Source organism: Erpetoichthys calabaricus, chromosome 12 (assembly GCF_900747795.2).
Source record: "Erpetoichthys calabaricus chromosome 12, fErpCal1.3, whole genome shotgun sequence".
NCBI classification, from domain to species: domain Eukaryota; kingdom Metazoa; phylum Chordata; class Cladistia; order Polypteriformes; family Polypteridae; genus Erpetoichthys; species Erpetoichthys calabaricus.
In genome coordinates, this window is record NC_041405.2 from 90,070,072 (window position 1) to 90,090,566 (window position 20,495).

At 34.8% G+C, this 20,495-nt stretch overlaps 1 protein-coding gene across 1 annotated transcript; it reads left to right on the top strand.

The window, feature by feature from the left end:
- The first annotated feature begins 8,611 nt into the window (after nt 1-8,611).
- Nucleotides 8,612-13,445, top strand: cdx4 (caudal type homeobox 4). The gene is made up of 3 exons (XM_028814654.2): nt 8,612-9,116; nt 11,867-12,012; nt 12,552-13,445. The coding sequence occupies exons 1-3, from the start codon at nt 8,681-8,683 to the stop codon at nt 12,783-12,785; spliced, it is 816 nt and encodes a 271-aa protein (XP_028670487.1). The 5' UTR covers nt 8,612-8,680; the 3' UTR covers nt 12,786-13,445.
- Nucleotides 13,446-20,495: the final 7,050 nt, after the last annotated feature.

Here is a 20,495-nt window from a genome sequence, read left to right on the forward strand (position 1 = left end):
AACAAAAAGATATGATATTTAAGAAACTGGAAGTGGTTCTGATGACCTTTTTCCAAGTCTCTCTCTGTATACGAGAATGTCGAGGGGGGCACACTCCCAATTTTTTCATTGCTGCATAGCTTCTAGAGCTGCTTTGTCCTTGTTAGCTTAATGACAAAAGTCACACAAAATACACCAGATGCAGTCTCTCGTGTACATTATAATCTAAGCATAAAATTCTTTTATTTATTTTCAAGAATTCTTACAACATAACCTAACAATTCATTTGTCCTTTTCAAAGGTTTATAAAAATGATGAGAACGTTGTGTCAAGTTCAGCTCCTTATACTATTTCATGTGATTCTTCTGAATTTCTTATTTTATCATGAATGCAGAGGCATACCTGCATACCTGGACAGGAGGCCAGTATAAAGGACAATCCAAGTCTCACAGAGTTTTTCAAACTTTGTTAAATAAGTTAATGTTGTTCTAAGAGATGGAACTGTGTTTGATTTATCCTTGAAATGATGCCATAAGCTGCGGTGGGCTGGCATCCCGCCCGGGGTTTGTTTTCTGCCTTGCGCCCTGTGTTGGCTGTGATTAGCTCCAGCAGACCTCCGTGACCCTGTAGTTAGGATATAGCAGGGATGGAGAATGGATGGATGGATGGATGGATGGATGGATGGATGGATGGATGGATGGATGGATGGATGGATGGATGGATGGATGGATGGATGATGCCATAAGATTACTAATATAATAAAGGTGCTTTACACTGACTTTTGCTTATTTGTTTTAGAGTGTGCCGGTAATTCTCTGAGAAGCAGCCTCCGACCTTGAGTCTCAACAACAAGAATAAATTACATTGTTCATGATTAAATCATCCTCTTTTGTCTTTTAAGTAAATTTACTTGCTTATAATTTCATGCTCTCAGCTATATGCTAAAGATGCTCTTGTGTATTCATATTTGTAAAAGCTTTGTCTAAAGAAGCTTTGTTCAATGGACTTTTTGGGATTTTGACTGAAAACACACATCTTGCACTAGGCTCACTTCAGTTCAGAGGCAATGCACATGGCCCTTGCTCAAAACTGCTGTCAAACATCCCAGTCACTTACAGAGTGCACTAACTCTGTGTCTGTTGAGCATGCAGTCTTTTAAAATTTTAATGTTATATGATTCAAAATTTAAAAAATTTTGGTTAAATGTACAAATTCATTATACATAATGGGTGGATATAATTTTCATTTGACATTTTATAACCTAATAATAGGCATCTTTCAACTTCTTTGCAACTTTTGCTTTGAACTCCCATCCTTTACCTCCTTATATACAAGTAGAGCTGTACAGAGCAAAATGGGCATAGTCCACAATTAAGGGTAATAAAAAGTAAATGCATCATAATTCCATCGTCAGTCATAAAATATAATGTAAGGAAGGGGATTCAATCGTGAAACATATCCCCACTTAAGTGATTACTAAAAAGAATATTGTCAAAACTTACATTTCAGGATTACTTTAGATGGTGGTTGCAAGGTATATTTTTAAACATTTACCTGCACGCCTAAATGCAGCATGTATGAACCAGTGCGGCAGGTTGATTGCTTCTGGAAAAAGTAAAAAGAGTCATTAACAAAAAGAAAAGAAAAGAACAACTCTCAAATCCTAGCTAGGGCATTGCTATGGAAAAGTTTGCACATATCTGACCATGTCTGTATGATCTTTCTCTCCTCATAGTCAAATGTTATTTCTATTTCCCAAAGATTTGCAAAGTTCTGTTAATTGGTGAAACTAACCGCGTGATTGGTTGTGATTGAAAGTATATGCGTGAATGTGGCCTGTTACAAACAGTTGGAATTAATTATTATTTGCCATAGTACATTAGATATTATTAATTATATGTCATCTGGACTGTTCTTAGATCATAAGTCCTGCCAGTGATAGCGCAAACCTTTATGGTTATTGATCACTATCGTTAATATCCTTAATTTTTGTTTAGGTAGTACAGTGGTGCCATGGGTGGGTTTAGCAAATACTAACTAAGTATAATGGGTCATTGGACTGGCCCCCTCTCCAGGGACTGTTCCTGCTTTATGCTATATACTTGCTGGCCCCAGTGCTACCGTGACCATGCTCATGAAAAAGGGGTTTAGAAAATGAATGGATGGAAGGATGCATGAGTTGGTCATTTTGCATTTCTGCAGAATCTCCACACTCTTTATACTCATTTATACACTTCTAACATAATTTTATCAAAAAAAGTAATTAATCGTGTTAAATTTCTTTTTAATGATTCCATAACTGCTTGTATATTGTATACTGTACAATAACATACAGAACAATTAACAAGATCATTTTTGCTGCAAAATAATTTGCTTCCACACTCTTAAAAATAATGGTTCTTTAATGCCATTTTATGGTTCTTTACTGGATTGTGTGTTTCCTTACAGAACTGCTGGTTGACAGAGCATAATTTCATTCTAGAAAGGATTCTTTGCATGTGAAGTTTGATTTTTGTGTTTTGAAAAACTTACTAATATGTGAAAAAAAATCTTTAATGTATGGTAGGCTATGACAGGACATGAACAGATTAAGAAAACCTGAAATTAGCATGTGCTACTTTATGTATGTAGCAAGAGTTCTTCTAAATTATGACCTATTGGTGTTTCACAAATATGTTTCTGTCTATTCATGGTGCTTTACTATATGGACGAATCTAAATAAATAAAGGTTCTTTCTGGATCCTCCATGTGGAGGGGTCTTTTGGAAACCAAAAATGGTTCCCGTATGGCATTGCCTCAAAGAACCACCCAGGCACCATTTTTTTAAGAGTGCATTCCAGCTTACTGTTTTTTCTGATTTTCCAACTTCAATTCAGGATTATGAAGAACTAGAAACTATTCTGACAGTATCAAGAATAAGACAGGCACCAACCTTGTAGAGGGTCCCTCAAACCCACATTGGACCACTTTAAAAGCATGGCAGAACACAAACGTCTACTGTATGCGTTTTGTGGAGATACTAGAGAACCCAGAAGCCACCCACATGAACACCATAAGAAAAAAATAGACTTCAGAGTGACTATGCTAGCAATGAGTTCAAGGTTCCTCCTGGAGCTGTGATGTGACCACTGTACCACCCTACCACTCACTTTGATTATGTTTTTAGAATAAATAACTTGCTCATATAATTTTAAAACAATTCTGCTTCTGAGTATTTTAAAATGATTGCAGGGTACCTTCCTTCCCCAGCCCACTGGGTGGTGGTAAAAAACGTTTCTGGAAACTGCTGATGCATGCGTGAAAATGCTGTTTTTCGGTTGTTTTTTTTTTTTTTTTGCTTTTTTTGAGAAATTCTATTGATGGTGCTTTTTTACCATTATTTGATACTTTTTAAATTGTGTTTTACTATTAAATACGCCATAATCTGTCTCATTTTTGCAACATCAAGAAGTTACGTCTTTTTAGGCACGTTTTGTTCAAGAAATGCATTAAATTTACCGTTTTTGTCAGCTGCAAGTTATGAAAGTTCTAACACACATCCATCATTTCTAATTTTTTCAAAACATAGACCACCGGCGGAAATTAAGTGGAAGTGCACTTGGGACTGAAGCCAGAAAGCACGTCTTTGCGCAGTGGTGTGTGAATCTGGAATAAACTACCTAAATAAGTAGCTGAGGCATAAACCTTGACAGCCTTTACAAAAATATCTGGGTGAGATATTGAGACAGCTTAGCTATAAGATAACAAACGAGCCTGATGGACTAAATGGTCTCCTCTCGTTTGTCTGGGTTTTTCTTAAACTCTTACGTTCTAAAATTAAATGCAATTTCACATTTCGGGGTATAATGTTTACCACACGTTACGTCTTAACAGTGACCACAAGGTGGCGACCGTTATTTGTTTTTGAACGCTACAACAAAAATTAAACTCAGTTTTATGTAATAGTAGACGTTTCTCGTGTGATTGTTACCATAATTTACGGTGTTTTCATTTTAGCTAAACTGTAGAAACTGAAAGTTCCTATAAATAAAAAAAAAAGGTTAAACCTAGTGATGTGTCACACTGGTGTTTGACAGGACTGCAGATTTCCTTTAATTCAATTTTTTCTGCTTGTTGGAGCAGGTGCAATATCTCATTGGGAAACAGCTGACATTTTAGCGAAATTTGAAATGTCCAAAGTTTGCAATCTTACGGTATAAGATAACGTGTGTATATATATATATATATATATATATATATATATATATATATATATATATATATATATATATATATATATATATATATACTGTATATATATATATAGTACATAATACATAACTGTAGAGTGATCATTTGTTAAGCCTGCTTACATGATTCTCTCCAATAAACATTACAGTAACTTTTAAGACCAAATTAGAATCGAAAATTTCATGACATTTAATATATATCAGAGGAAATACTATATAATTTTTATATCTTACATTAGAAAGTATTTTTATATATATCTACAACAGCTATTACTGGACAGCAATGAATAAATAATTTATTAACAGTACCCACTTATCGTGTTTCATTAATTTAGCTAATTAATTCCATAAACTAAAAGTCAATATTTTTAAAGTCTATCATATATAATATAATTTTTCAAAATAAAGTTTAACCCCATTCTGACAGGGTTGCCAAATAGTTTTTTTGAAATGGGTAATGATTTTATATATTTTGTTTTCATATTTCTGGCTTAAAGATTTTTTAAATTTAATTTTCATCAAGTCTAATGGAGACTTTAAATGTGTGTTTGTATTATGAAAACATACATCTCACGTTAATAATAATGTGACTTGAATGTGATAAAAACGTTTGTATCATTTCTTTATTTACTTAGGACTAAGTAATTCCATAAACCCAAAGACCGTCCCATATAGCTTATTGCCAAATCTAACTCACAAATTAGCTGATGTGTTACACTAAGTAAACTACCTAAATTGCAAGGGTTCCTTCTAAAACTCTGTAGCAACTGTAGTAATCATTTTATTTTGTAAGCTGCTTTGCATAAATTCCTTAAACCAAATCATTGCTTAGGTAGATTTATTGAACGATAAATAGTTTTCTTTCTAACAAGAAAAATACAGGTTCGTCCAAGCAATGTTTCAAGCTGAATTTTCCAAAATTGCATATCAATATTTTAACATACCACTGCGTTGTGCTGTAATGTTTAAAATTGATATTGAAACGTGATTTATTTCTTTTGGTCTTCTTCTTCAACCTTTTTCATTTGTTGTTTGTAGATATACACTGGTTTTGTTCATTATCCTACAACCTGTTCATTATGTTTTATGGTCATATCAGGACAAAACGGTTACAACCTTACCAGTTTCAAATATTATGTGCATAGGCCATGAAGGGAACTGAAGTAAATTTGAAGAATCAAAAGAGCACCGCAAGCTCAGCCACTGTCAATGTCTATCATTTCAAAACGCAAACTCTTATCTCATTTTTAAACAATCCAGCAGTGTTTTATGACCATCAGACTTGTGTCTCTGTGGTAAAGCTAATAAGGGTTAAGTTTAACCTGCATGACAGCATGCGGAACAGCCTTATAATAAGGGGGTTGTCAGCAGTGTGTCTGTCTGGCCTATGGCACGTAAATCCCTGTTGTGCAGTCACATCCACGAGATCGCTGTGATGTAACCTGTCAGAAGTCGGGTGATTACCGGAGCTGGAGCTAGCTGTTCTTCAGGTGGTCATAAGGGAAAAAAATACATCGCTTTGTTTACCCGAAGGTTTTCAAAAGAACTGATTGTGGTCGACCCAGAACTATACATTTTAACCGCATTTTTGCAGTTATTCACATTATCTGCCACGACTCAAAAAAACAAACATATTGCACAAGCAGGCCAGTGGATGCCTTTAGTAACATGAACTTGCTAACGTGATCTAATAAACTGGTATGTATTAATCGAAAAATCACAATTATCAAATAATCAAATATATTTGATTTTCAAGACAACTTATTTCAGTTTAAGACGGTTTAAAAAAATCATTTGAATTTTTCTAATTTTAGTGAAGGATTTAAGATGAGGTATAGCCTTTGAACAGGCCGTCCTTTCATGTAACAATGTATTACCCTGCTTAGAAGATATTTTCCTGCACTATAATCAACTTTAACCTGCCGTCTTTAAGAGCATTGTTCATTTCTGCGTTTAAAACCGAGGCTTTTGTTCATACAGTTAAATAATACAGTATTATCTTTTAGTCTTTTAAAAAGTAAACCGATATTATTAAAACTTTGACGGTATTGTGCATATAAACAATGCTACTGGGTGGCTGTGAAATGACGGGAACTGTCGGCGATTGTTTTAAGAATTTGTTATAGTGGATAATCAATCATTTACAGTACTTTCTTTGTTAGATTTACGTTTCGACAAAATTCATTTTAGGAAGATTAAACACGTGAGCTATTTCTTTTTTTATAATATGCCGTTTTTACTTAGTCGTAAATTATGATAAATTCGAAACTGATTTTGAAAATTAAGAAAACTTACTTTTTCAGACGTCTCTGCTTAAACATATTCTTACAGAAAAAAATAAAAAATGCTATGTCCGTCCCGCTGTAATGTTTTCAGCAGGTGAATTTTTATCACATTTATTGAAGTAAAACAATGTATTAAGGTTGTCAGCTAAATGAAATGGTGCAGACAGACAGACATAGATAGATAGATAGATAGATAGATAGATAGATAGATAGATAGATAGATAGATAGATAGATAGATAGATAGATTTTTATGAATAATGTTATCTTTTATATGTTATAAAAAGCTAAACACAATCAACCACATTCCTTGTAAGATTTATTTAGTGAATTTTAATATATTTATTTTCGACTTTTTTTACTTATGAATGGACCAAAATGTTACACGTTGAGGGTAAAAGTTACATATACTGTATATTGACACCTGCATTGACCACGTTTCTGAAAGTTATTTCTTAAAATTACAATAATTTAAGAAGACACCAAATATATTGTTAACGCAATGTATTGCATCTTACTAAAACTGCGTAGAAATTCGGTTTTATAAGACGAAGCGTTTTAAGCATCCAGGTGACTCGAAACCGGAATTGACTTCAAAGTGCGAGGTTAAAGTGTGAAAATGGGAACGCGACAGAAAGTGAAAAGTTCCCCTTATTACAAGAGAATCCCTTCATCATTCTTAGCACCTATTTTGCAGGAAAGACTTTTAACAAATACTATGCTGCAGTCAGGCGTGAACACCGATTTTAGGGGAAAAAAGTGTCAACAAGTCACGTTCTCTCCAGATTAACATAAATCGAGCTAAGCAATATAAACCGAGGAATAAATAAAACTGACATATCTGAGTTTATTGGTAATCACTTCAAATTCATAGTGGATTAACAGGGTAACTTGTGTTAAAAAGAAAATATGGTATCAAAAATATAAGGATTCCTTATTAACAAGTTTGCTGCATGTTGAATACTCACATATTTTCCTCTGTTTTTGCATTAATTCAAATTTCAAATTGCCATTTTCACATAAAAGAATTGTGCACTGTAAACTGCATCCTCTTTTAAAACACACGCCATCACAAGACTCTGTAAAGCAAAACAATTTACCCATACATCATTCTCATATGAGTTCAGACTGCTATAATTTCAGAATTGCTTCGTTCTGCACTGGACGCACCTCTTCAAATAATACATAATTGATCGAATTAATTATTAAGTTAATTATTTTTAGATGCACACATGTATTTACTTCAAAACTAACATTTTGACTTCTGAATATTTCATGTAAAATTTTCCATAATTCATGAAGTTCTTATTTAGATTGAACATTTTTGGCGCACTGGATATATAATTTGATATCCGAAATGATTATAAAAAATGGAATGCCAGCATATCGAGCCAACTCTCTTGACATATTTAATTTTGTAAAATGATAAACTGGCGGAGGTTTAATCTGAAGTCTCAGTATTACTAGCATTAGTAGTTAAATAAAATTAATTTAACAGCAGAAAAGTTCTATCATATATGATTTGTGTCAGGGTTAAATATTCGCGATTGAAACGTGAAAAAAGACGATTTAGAATAAACGTTTTAAAGTATTATTTGGTATTTAAAGAGAAATATACATTCAAATGTAAATTATGTTCTTGTAGCCAGTTAACAAGTAGCGCAGTAATGTATTGAATACTTGATTTGGTATCAGTCGTCAGTGGCTAAATAATGTGCCCTGCAAATTTTCTGCTTCCACTATTTGTAACTATTCGTGATTGGCCGAAAACTCACATTGTACCGTGAAAGGTGTTTAATAAATGCCTCTGTCAGTTTGCTAATATAATGAGAATAACTTTACTATTTGACTTCCAAGATGACTGACTGACCTGTGCGGATCATTGGAAAGGTAGACGCACTAGGCTGCGTCAGGAGTCCCAGCAAGGTGGAGTTGGCGGGCTGACCATTCGTTCGTCATTTGAATGCAAATATATATGCGACTGGGAAGTCATATGACGTCAGACGGGCCTTTGGTATACTGTTGCCACCCGCACCTTGTAAACAGTTGTTAATCATGTGTGACTGAAACACGCGAGGAAGTACAGCGCATAATCGGCTGGACTAGAGTGAAGAGCGGGAGTCATTTTCTTCTGGCTAAGACTCTTTGGAAAAGTATGTTGTCATAGCAAGGCTTTATCTGTCCTAATCATGTACGTGGGATACATTTTGGATAAAGAAGTGAACATGTACCACCAAGGGCCAGTAAGGAGATCCAGCATCAACCTGCCAGCACAAAACTACGTCTCAACGCCACAGTACTCCGATTACACAGGATACCATCATGTACCCAGTATGGACAGTCATGCACAGTCATCGGGTGCGTGGGGCACTCCGTATGGAACCCCCAGGGAAGACTGGGGCGCTTACGGATTAGGACCTTCCAACTCTATACCTACTCAAATGAACAACTCATCGCCAGGGCAGGTTTCTTATTGCTCTTCAGATTATAACGCTATGCATCCCGGCGGATCTGGGATTTTACCTCCTCCCCCGGAAAATATTACAGTTGGTCAGCTGTCTCCCGACAGCGAACGACGCAATTCTTATGAATGGATGAGGAAAACGGTGCAGTCATCTTCAACTGGTGAGTATGGGCAGATTTAGTCATCATCATTTTCATTGAGGGAGGTTTCTAATGACTGAAAAAATGACAAGCCACTAAACCGGCCATTCGAAAATGTGCGTACAAGTCTGCTATTTTGTTGTTAACTTCAATCTGTAATTGTAATTCAAGTGTTTTATAAAATTAACTTTAACGTAAAATTATATTTGCCACTTTATTAAACTGGAAATAATTGTGTAGCGCGTTTAAAAAGAAAACGATTTCTTTAAGAAAAAATATAATGTAAAATATAATAAAAAATAATGATTGCTTTAAGAAAAAATAAAATGTGAACAATTAGTTTATGCAACTTTACTGAAAATATTTTAGGGGCGTTTAGGCGTTGTATAAAAACAAATGTAAATGTAACTTTGAATTATATTTGCATCTTTTACCTTGCAATGATCGGCGATTGACACTTACGGATGAGCATGTAGGTTTTCATTAGTTGTTATTGTTATTAATTTGTAAAGTGAAATTTTAGAAAAGAGTAAATATTTACAGTTGCTTCGCATGACGCTCAAAACTCAAATAAAATACTTCAGATTTTTTTTTCCAGACTAAGCATACACCTCAGCAATAAAAAACTAGTGACAATCGTTCTAAAACGTAAAACTTTTAAGTATTTCCTTCTTGCTATAAATGGTTGTTTTTAATGGCTTATATAAATGAACTGCTAGATACCATTTAAAGTGGGTTAGTAAGTATGTCAGTTAAAATATGAAATCGGGAAGCTATTTTAATTTGCAACTCTTGCTGATACTATTCGATGAATGCACGTTTGAAGGAAATTATATCTAATTAAATATTTTTCTGTTGTTCACATATTACTTAGCCCAGTTGTATAGACCCCACGGACATCATTTTTGAGTGATCAGTTTTAAAAAGCATCTAGTAAGTGTCAATATTATTTCCGTTAAAGTATGTTTTCGTTTTGTTTTAGGGATGAACCACAACATAATTCATTTGTTTATTTAATGTATAGTGCCGTTTGTAACCCAAAATGTTACAAAGCAAGGAAACTTTCGTTAAAGTGTATTCTGAAGTCGTATATGAAGCGATGTTGCTAAGATTAACAGTAGCCCCCACGATTTTAAAACTTGGATTTATAAAGTTTAGGACACGAATGAATGCACGAATAAAGGGAAATTCAAAGAGCCTGGCTGTTTAATTAGGCCGATGGTTTGTATTAAACACTGGGGGTAGTAGTATGGGGCATAAATGACTATGCGAAACCGCAACTGAAGTTAACGAAGAGATCATTTACAAGATGAATTTAGGTCTCTGTTCACTGGGGGTTTTTAGTGTCCGCCTTAAAAGAAAAAGCGTTATTAAAGATCAACAGACGAACGTTTTCTTTCGAGTATACTTGGTCATTGCCTTGTTTCAGTATTCAGTTTCTGCGTTGAAGATTTCTAATTGTAGTACTGCACTTTAAAAGCGCATGAAGTTTGGGGAGACCCGAGGAGGCGAGTGTGAGACGAAAGAAAAACCAAGTGTATCTACATCTGTATTTTGTCGACTTGATGAATGCTGGATACTGGTATTATAACTAAAACTAAAGCAAATGAGAAAAAGCAATTTTGTTGAGGAAATTTTTGTTCACACAGAAGTGCAACGCCGGTGATGGGAAGCGGCGCCAGCTTTACTTGTAATGCTAATTTTTTTCTCTCTCCTGTAAACGAGATGTGAGGTCGACATTTTCTTGCCGACATTGTCTTCTGGGTTTTGAGAGCTATCTGTCATATTCAGGCGGCGGTGCCTTTCAACACACCGTTTCGCTTTGATATGCACCGACTCTTCCTCGCATCTATTCTTCAGCAGTTATATTGCCGGAAAGGGTGCTGATTTTCACGGCAAACGAAGAACTGCTCTCCGTGCCACATTGTCTTGGAGCCAAAGGCCTCTGAATTTTATGGCCACTTTCAATAGCCTGGTTGCTAAAAAGCTGCCGTGATGTTTACAAAGGTTGTTGAAATTTAACCCACTTACGAAGTACATACCGTGGTTCGTAATAATGAACGAAATATGGTCTTTTAATTTAAAAGGAAACAACAGTTACAGAGAAGCAAAATGGAAGCGAGTCGCACGTCAGTTATATCTAGGAATAATTCCGATTTCGTTCAAACGTGTTTGTCTATTTTATTTTGCATACGCAGTTGTATGCGCTACATATGATGAACACATATGTCGAGCTACGGAGATTGATCTTTTCTGAGCATGCCTAAATCATTTTCCAGTATTTCAGTTCCGTTCTCTTAAAACTTTAATGTGCATTTAGTCGGCAGAACTATTAAGAAACTGTATGCCAATTATGTAACAAATAAAATAATTCGAAACGCTTTCTCCAGAGATCAAAGCCTGCCAAGATTGTTTGTTGTTAGTAAATCAAACACAACTGCTCTGCGATTTCAAACCAGAGAGGGCAGTTCGATAAGATCTCCTTGTACCTCCTTTGTCTGTCGTGTGTTCCCTTTTAACACATCAATGTCATTTAGGTAACCCTTTTTCGTGGACTATTGTTCTCCAGTTTCTTGAAAAAACTCATATGAAATCCTAGCGCATTACACTCTTTTCATTTAAATATAGAAATGAATATGACTTATTATATAATATATAACATATTATATAACAAACAGTGCTGTGAATATAACCGTTTCTATCATTTAGTTTTTAATTTGAAGGTTTTTAATAATAATGTAATCTATATTAATCGTTTTGGCTATTTACAGGTAAAACGAGAACAAAAGAAAAATACCGAGTTGTCTATACAGACCATCAAAGGCTTGAACTGGAAAAAGAATTTCATTATAATCGGTACATTACAATAAGGAGAAAATCCGAACTAGCAGAAAATCTAGGTCTTTCTGAAAGACAGGTAAGTTGTCTTTGATCGCTATATTGTATTAAACGTGCGCATTAAAATATCACCTTATATTATTAGTTTACATTTATTCAAAGAACAGATATGAGTTAAGTGTTTTTATCTGAACAATATTTGTCTTGTACAAGTCAATGTTGTTCAAAAACATTGAAGTTTGGGGAAAGAGCGCGAGGGTAATTCCTACGCTGATAAAAACAATTAAAAAGTGAGAGATAATGACGTGTTTAGTAATATTGTTTCATTGGTTGTGTTTTTAATTGTATTTGAACTTTACTGCAATATTATTTTTTTCAATTATTTTGCATTAAAACCATACGTACACATGGGTGTTTAAAAGGGTCAACATTGTAATACCATGGAACCTCTATGGTATTTTAAATGACTTATTCTTAATTGTAGACAAACTTGTCACATATTGGCAGTTTTGCTCTTGTCACCACATCTAACAATATCATATACCGTACCATGCTATTTTGTTATTCTTAGTTGGGTCGCATGAACTCTATTTACGCTTTTACTTTTCTGTCTCATAGGTTAAGATATGGTTTCAAAACCGTAGAGCAAAGGAAAGGAAAATGATAAAGAAGAAACTGGGTCAGTCGGATGGAAGCGGTGGCTCAGTGCACAGTGACCCGGGTTCAGTAAGCCCTCTGCCGATTCCAGGCTCACTGAGCCCAGCTGACCTGCACGGATCCATGTACCCTCCGCCTGGAATGAACACTTTACAGCCTATTGGGAACTTACAGCAAGTTACTGTCACACAATAATTCAATGACATTTAAAAGTAAACCTTGGAATATCTACACAGAGCACTCCATACCAGGAGACAAGGAGTGGTCAAGAGCACATTTCTTTAGAACCAATCCATCCTAAAGTCTTGGGGTTATCCTTTTGGGAAAATACACTATGGACCACATGAGGCCAACCCAGATATTTTCAGACTGTTGGAGGCTCTTCTGTGTCAATTTTTATTCCTAATGGTTTTTATACTCATTAATATAACATGGTTAGGAAAAAAAACACGATTATTTTCTCAAGTTCTTTTGGGACGTACAGAATTATTGAGTGGATTTGTTTTAACAGAAACATTTTGTGCAATTTGTAAATCTGGAAGTTTGTGGAGATTTTGGATCTGTAAAACTTTAACCTGTTGTACAAATTTGCTACACAAAAAATGCATATTTAAATCTTCACCATGCTTCACAGTTTCAACAGTTGTATTATTCAGATTTTTATATTGTTTGTTTTATGTATTTGCAACTATGAAAACTGTGAGATTGCCTCATCTTGCTTTCAAAGCATGTAAATAATACGGTTTTACAATGACCTTTTTGTATTGGCAGCTTTGGGGAATGAGCTGTTTTGAAATGATAAGAGTTTAAAAGACTTTCTTTATTGACAAACCTCGTGCAATTTTTCATTTTTTACACAGGACTATACAAATTATCTAAAAATTGATACGGGTACTTTTTTACATTTCACTTTTGTAAATAAAAGTGTTTTTTTATGTAAAAAAGAGTATTTGTGTTCACTATTTATTCACTAGCACAGCATTATAATTTTTTTCCTTCAACCAGTTCCCAGTTTCTTTAGGCAGTATTCCTCATCATGTGGTACATGGAAGAGATAATAATTAAGTCATTTATTTACAGAATGTGTTCCTCACGCTCAAAGCACTTAAAAATATTCAAGTGAAATAGCAGAAAAAGAAGTATATAGTTCAATAGACCTTAATAAAGCCCTGATAAAAAGAACAGTATGGAAAGTCATATCATAAATATTCAAAAATAGATAAATGGATAAATAAATGCAAGTAAAGTTCTGGGTTAGTAAAGAGAAAAAAATGGTAAAATTAAAACAAAAATGCAATAGATAGCGACAAATTAAAGGGTTAGTTCTAGATACAGAGTTTACAGGGAACAAAACTTTTTGACTGAAAATGTGCAGGTACATTATCTTAAGTAAAATGCCTACTTCAACAAATTTGTTTCAAAATGCCCTTTAATTGAGTGAGTTATGCCAAGGTCTGAGTGCAACAGAGATAAAAAAAAAAATGGTCTGCAATGGAAAATGAGTTAGTTAGAGCAAAACAAACAACATTGGAAAACAGAGGGCAATATGGAGATTAATGAAACAGAAGTTCACCAAATTAGTCCGAATTAGTCTGAGGCAAGGCCAAAATTTTTAAAATTAACATCAAGCAAAGTGCAGAATAGTTGATTAATTCCTAGTTTATTAGATTTTGGGTAGCTTTGCATTTCAGGTTATGAAGAGTATTGACAAAGTTAAAACAGAATGTTGCAGCTGAGTCTGCTTTTGTAAGACTTGTGCAGTCTAGATTTTTCAACATGCCTTTATTCTTAATTCAACAGTATCATTATGTTTTTGTTGATGAGAAATCTAATTAGTTTTTCATACGTGAAAATGTACCAAATGAAAAAATGTAATCCTAGACAAATAACATTGTATATCAACTTTGAAGGTACATTTTAAAACATGAAAATGGATCTGCTGATGTAATTACCCATTTCCTCTTTGCCAGTTTTAAATTTATTTAACTTAAGTAACATACAATGAATTCATCTATCTACTGTATACTACTGTTTGTTAACAAGCTTATTTATATTGAAATAATACAAAAGAGAGGAGCACAGCTGACAGTGTTGTTGCCTCAGTGCTCTCATCAGGGCACCATATATTTCATAGATATCCAGGTTAGGTTAATTGGTGACTGTTAAATTAAGTTGGTTAGTGTCAGTAGGCAAGTAATATTTTCTTGTGATGAAACGGCATCCAGTCCAAAGACAATCTCTGCCTTGCCCTTGAAGATACCAGGTTGAATACCCTTCCAGCCATATTCTGTACTTTCTGAACCAGGTGGCCCAAAGGAGCCGTGCTTAGCTCTGGAGCCTCATAACTATGTTTGTGTTCACATCTGCTCACTATGTAAAGTTTGCACATGTCTCTGTGTGTTTTGTGTGCTCCAGATTTTCTCTTGTATCCCAACAATCTTGTGTGACTGAGTTGCTTTGGTGTGACTAAGTGTGGGAATGTGTTTTCATCTGTTGTACTCTATACGTACACATTTTTTTTTGTATAACCTGTACTCATGGATAGCCTTTAAAGAGGTGCAACTTTTCAGTAAGCTCTACCCAATTTTGTAATTTGGTACACTATAGCTTCTGTTTTGCTGTAAGGTAGATCATGTAACCAAAATGTGCAAAGTCAGTATGCCAGGCACAAATATATTTAAAACAATGTTTTAAAGGGCATAAGGAAGGGCATATTAAAACATATCTTTTGGTCAGTATAATATCTGGGTAACGCATACTTTTTTAAAAGTAAACATTGCTTAAGTGATATGCTCTAAAAAAAAGAATAGCTGCATTCCTTTTAAAAATCAATTGTGTTTTTAGACAGCTGCTTAACAGATCAATTTGAGCCAAATCGATTGTCAGGACTTCAAGGGCATATGCAATTTCACAAATGGTCTTTGTGAGCATTCCTTCTATTCACTTGCTCAAAAGTGAGCAAAGCAAATGTTACAACTTTATTAAGCAAAGAAAATTAGTCTAGCTAAAACTAGTCTGACAAAAATATATTCATATTTGTTGTTCTAAAGTTTTAATAATCTGTTTTTTTTCAGAGAAAGTATAATATTTTGGAGGGTTACACATTAATAACAGAATTAATTTTACTACTAGAATTTGAACATGTAAAGTTAATCAATATGGTTTCACATGTTACAGTTGTATAAAATACCACAATTAAACACATAATCAACATTTATGATGTAAAGATTAATAATGTTGCCTAACAGCTCCAGAGTGCTGGGTTCAAATCCTGACCCAGGCATTGCCTGATTGGAGTTTGCTTTGTATCTGCAAGGGCTTCTTTCCGTGTATTTCAGGTTTGTTTGTTTTTTTTCTCACACCCAAAGACATTCTTGTTAGGTTAATTGCCAGCTCTACGTTGGTCTGTTGTTAGTGATTGGGGGTACAGTATGCATGTGTGAATATTCCCTGTGATAGGACTGTGGCTCAATCCATCTTTCTGCAACCCTAAATTAGAAAACAAATCTGGATGAACATTTGGCTATTAGTTATTTTCACAGTATTTCAGTAATTAAAATATATTAAACATGCATTATTGGAAGAAACAGAAATTGCATCATAATTTACATTTTATTTATTAACAAATGTTTATTTTTCACATTTATTTCCCTTTTATTTAATGCATGACTACAGGTCAGGTCAGGTCAGGTTGGGGAGCATGCACTTTTACAGCGTGTTGCCGCACCCACCACACGACAAAACAGCTTGGGATCCTGGTCGGCAACCCCCTAGGCAGACATGCAGTCCAGTCCCACCTTCTGGAAATGACCGTCTATCTGGCGCAGCCAGGTGTTACGTGGCTGTCCCCTTGACTACAATTAATAAAGAATTAAAAACACATTTGTTTCTTTTTGACTGGCTGGATTTCTGGGATGCTGTTAGAACAGGCTCCTCTATTAAACTGATAGGCACCAGCTGTGTTCAAACAAAGATGGCTGAACAAGTGAACTGATGAAAACTCAAAGAAGTATATTTGACTGCATGAAGCAAATATAATCAATCATTAGTACATTTCAGTGATTTGTGCTTTAAATGGCTGTGTAAATATGTACATTTCTTATATTTCTATATTTGTAAATATATGAGCAAAATATATATAAATATATAATATATAAATATAAATATATGAGCAAGCAAAATCATGTTGTATGCAAAGTTACACCACACAAACGTTTAACCTCCCCATTTTATAGAACAACGTTTTCTTGAGGTGTGTTTTTGAGTCAATAAAATCAAGTTATATATTTCAATACATTATTTTATATCATGACATTGGAGAATAGCAACATTTTGCACATTGCTTGGACATGCAAGTAAGAATTTCACTGTACACATGACGATACTACTACTGCTGTTTCTGCTTGGAATATGACCTGCTAAACAAGTCCTTTTAAATGTAAGATTCCTGAAAGAGACTAAAACCAACATTATAGATACACAACTACAAATTGCCAGACTTTCTGATTACAGTAAGAAAAAGGGGATAAGATATTGAAATTCTATTGTATTTTAGGAAAATGTTATACATAATTATTGCACTTAATTAGTTGACAATGTGACATGCTTAGCTTGTAATTGAAACAGAAATTCCAGTGTATTCAAGAACCAAATATTTATGAATATTAGTATGAGTATATACTTGTAATATTTGCAAATTAAATTGTACACATGTATTTCCCATACTTGTACAATTTAATTACAATAAAAAGTTCAATAAGATGGTAAAAGGGAGCATCTATGTGTCTTCAGGAATTATCACTTGAGTGCTGCCTTCCACCTTCATGAAAGGATAAGAGTGTGTCTGTCTGTCTATGTGTCTGTCCAGTTGCTATGTTTCTGACATTCCAAAAGATGTTGCATCACAGACATTTTTAGAAATAAAATTCACTGTATTTCTCATTCCACTAAATTATTATATGGTGCAGCAAAAATATTAACACTGCCTTTACAAATCCCATAACAAATGCTGTGTAACAGAGACATATGTATTGCATGGTGCATTGAAAATTTTAACTCAAAGATCTACATTAATTACTTAGATTTCAACCCCTCTTAGATATGTAGCACAGTTATTAGTAGAACATAAGCACATAAGAACATAAGAAATTTGGTAAAAGAAGGGAGACCATTCAGGCCATCAAGCTCATTTGTGTAACTAATAGCTAAGTTGTCCCACTATCTCATCCAGAAACTTCTAACAGGTTATCAAGGTTTCTGCTTCAACTACATGTTTTAATAATCTGTTCCAGGTTCCTCTTTGCAGAAAGAAGTGCTTCCTAGCTTCAGTCCTAAATGCTCATCCCTTTGGTGTCCTTGTGTATGTGATTCACCCTTAAGTTGAAAGAATTCTGCTAGATCGACTTAATCAATGTCTTTGAGAATTTTGAAGACCTGGATGAAGACTGCATGAAAGTCTCCTCTGCTCGAGACTCTGTCTGCAAAAGAAAGACATGCCCTTAATCTCAGGGATACAGCAAGTTGTTGTATGTCTTTCTTGTAGTGTAGTGACCAGAACTGCAAACAATACTCCAGGTGTGCTTTCACTAGTGCATTATATAGTCTGAACAGAATATTTTTAATAGATTCTGCACATTGCTTAGATCAGGGTTCTCAAACTCTAGTCCTGGAGGGCAACAGTGGCAGCAGGTTTTCATTCTAACCCTTTTTTTAATTAGTGATCTGTTTTTGCTGCTAATTAACTTATTTTGAATTAATTGTAATTGACTTGCTTTTTGAGATTTGTTTCCCTGAATTTCTTCATTGTTCCTCTGAATTGTTTCATTTCTTTCCTTAAACGGCATCCAAACAGCCTTAAAGACTGAAGAACAGTCGTAGACTACTAAGCACTGTTGTAAGTCGCTCTGGATAAGAGCGTCTGCTAAATGATGTAAATGTAAATGTAAAACAGAAATGACATGTGAGGTGAGTGAGCCAACAGAAGACCAACTAAGTCAGGGCCTCAAACTCCAACCAATTTCACTCCAAGCAGTTGCTTAATTAGGCGCTGAGTCTTGTTGTTAATTAAAGCTGTTCTTTAATTCCATGGCTTGTTGCTGCTCTCATTGTGCACTAGCAGACATTTCTGAAACTGTTTTCTCTTTTCTAAGAGCACTGTTAAAATATTTTGTGGACCTGAGAAGATCAACATTCCTGAGACCTTCATCTTTCTTTACTGTCAGATACTGTATGATTGACACAGTTTGCTGGTCATGTTTTGGCTCATTTTGTATCTCACTATTGTTTGGCAGCTAATTAAGGAAAAGGAAACAATGAAGGGGTCTGAATCTTCAACAGCAAACCCATTACCATTAATTCAAAAGTAGTTAATTAGCAGCAAAAACAGGTCACTAATTAAGAAAATGGTTAGAATGAAAACCTGCAGCCACTGCAGCTCTCCAGGACCAGAGTTTGAGAAACCTGGCTTAGATCACAGAAATGCTGTATCAACATAAATCCCTAAATTATTTTCAGAGCTTGCTTCCTATAGGACAGTGTCTCCCATTGACATTCCTTTTGTCCAGGTTTTCTACATTAAACTACATTTTTCAAGTGATTGCCCAGTTGTGAAGCTTGTCCAGATCTTTTTGTGTCATTTTTGCTGCTTCCTCAGTGTCTGCCATTCCTCCGATTTTAGTATCATTTTTGAATTTCACAGGTTTACTAAATGCATGTCGTTAAAATAAACCAGTTTACTGTGACAAGTTATGTGACCTTCCACAATCTTTGTACCTTCTTGTCTCCCTGGCTTTTACACTTCCAGGTCTTTAACAGATTTTTCCCCATTTTCAGCAATGCATTCCTATAGTGCATGACAACAAACAATTTTTATTGAGCACCTTTCTTAATAAATACCTCCTTAGGGCTGAGAAAATTGAACTCGTTAAAAAAAAAGTTGTCTTTTGTTGCTGTTGTTTTTTGTTTGTTTGTTTGAACGCATCATACCATCGAGGGTTTGGGCCTTTTCTCGGAACCAGAGTACCCAGGCACAGCCAAAATCCAAGGAAACTAAACTACAGACAAGACACTGGCCTTGCTCATGCTGTAGAAGAGACTTGTTTGATGATGTTGATGAAATAATAATGTTGAAGTGTTACCTTCACAACTGTTTGCTTCAAGAGGTTAAATTAGCTCAGGAAAGTCCTTTTTTCTCTATTGTTACACTTTGGCCTATAACCCACTTTTTTAGAGGGGTGAAGGTGTTTTTGGACAGGTAAAGGATTGATATATCAGTGTCCAAAGTCAAGGAACTTGCACTTTCTGCATCAGAAATCTAGAAAGTGAATCACCGAGTACAGCTCTACCAAATTTCACAGATGCCATTTAGACACATGTCCTGCCACACAGCTTCACACCTTTTGACAAACATTAAGTCGATGACTTTGCTGGCTTTAATTAGGTTTTTGTAATTGTTTAGGATACCAGAAATCTTGTCGAATAATATTGCCCAACATCCACTAAAAATATCCTGCATATTTTATTAAGAACCATTTTCATTTAAAAATATATGGTTCTCCATATTGGAATTTCAGCTTCATCCACAAGCTAAGCGTGTTACGTTCTCACCAAAATAAATTCCGTTAAAGGTGTTTCACATTTATGATTCTGTGGAATGTTTTTCCTGACAAAGATACAGTAGTGTGTAGATTTAAGACTCAACCGTTCAACCGTTGTTTAGACCGCACTTGGGCTGACAGTTGTCTATCATGATGTTTCTCTTCTTAGCATAACTTCATGTGACTTGCACAATTATGATGATATTTTGAAGACCAACAAAGAATAAATGACACTGCCAGACTTCCAGCACAGAATCCCACCCTGACCGTAACCCTACGAACGGAGTGTTTATGTCTCCACGTGACCCCT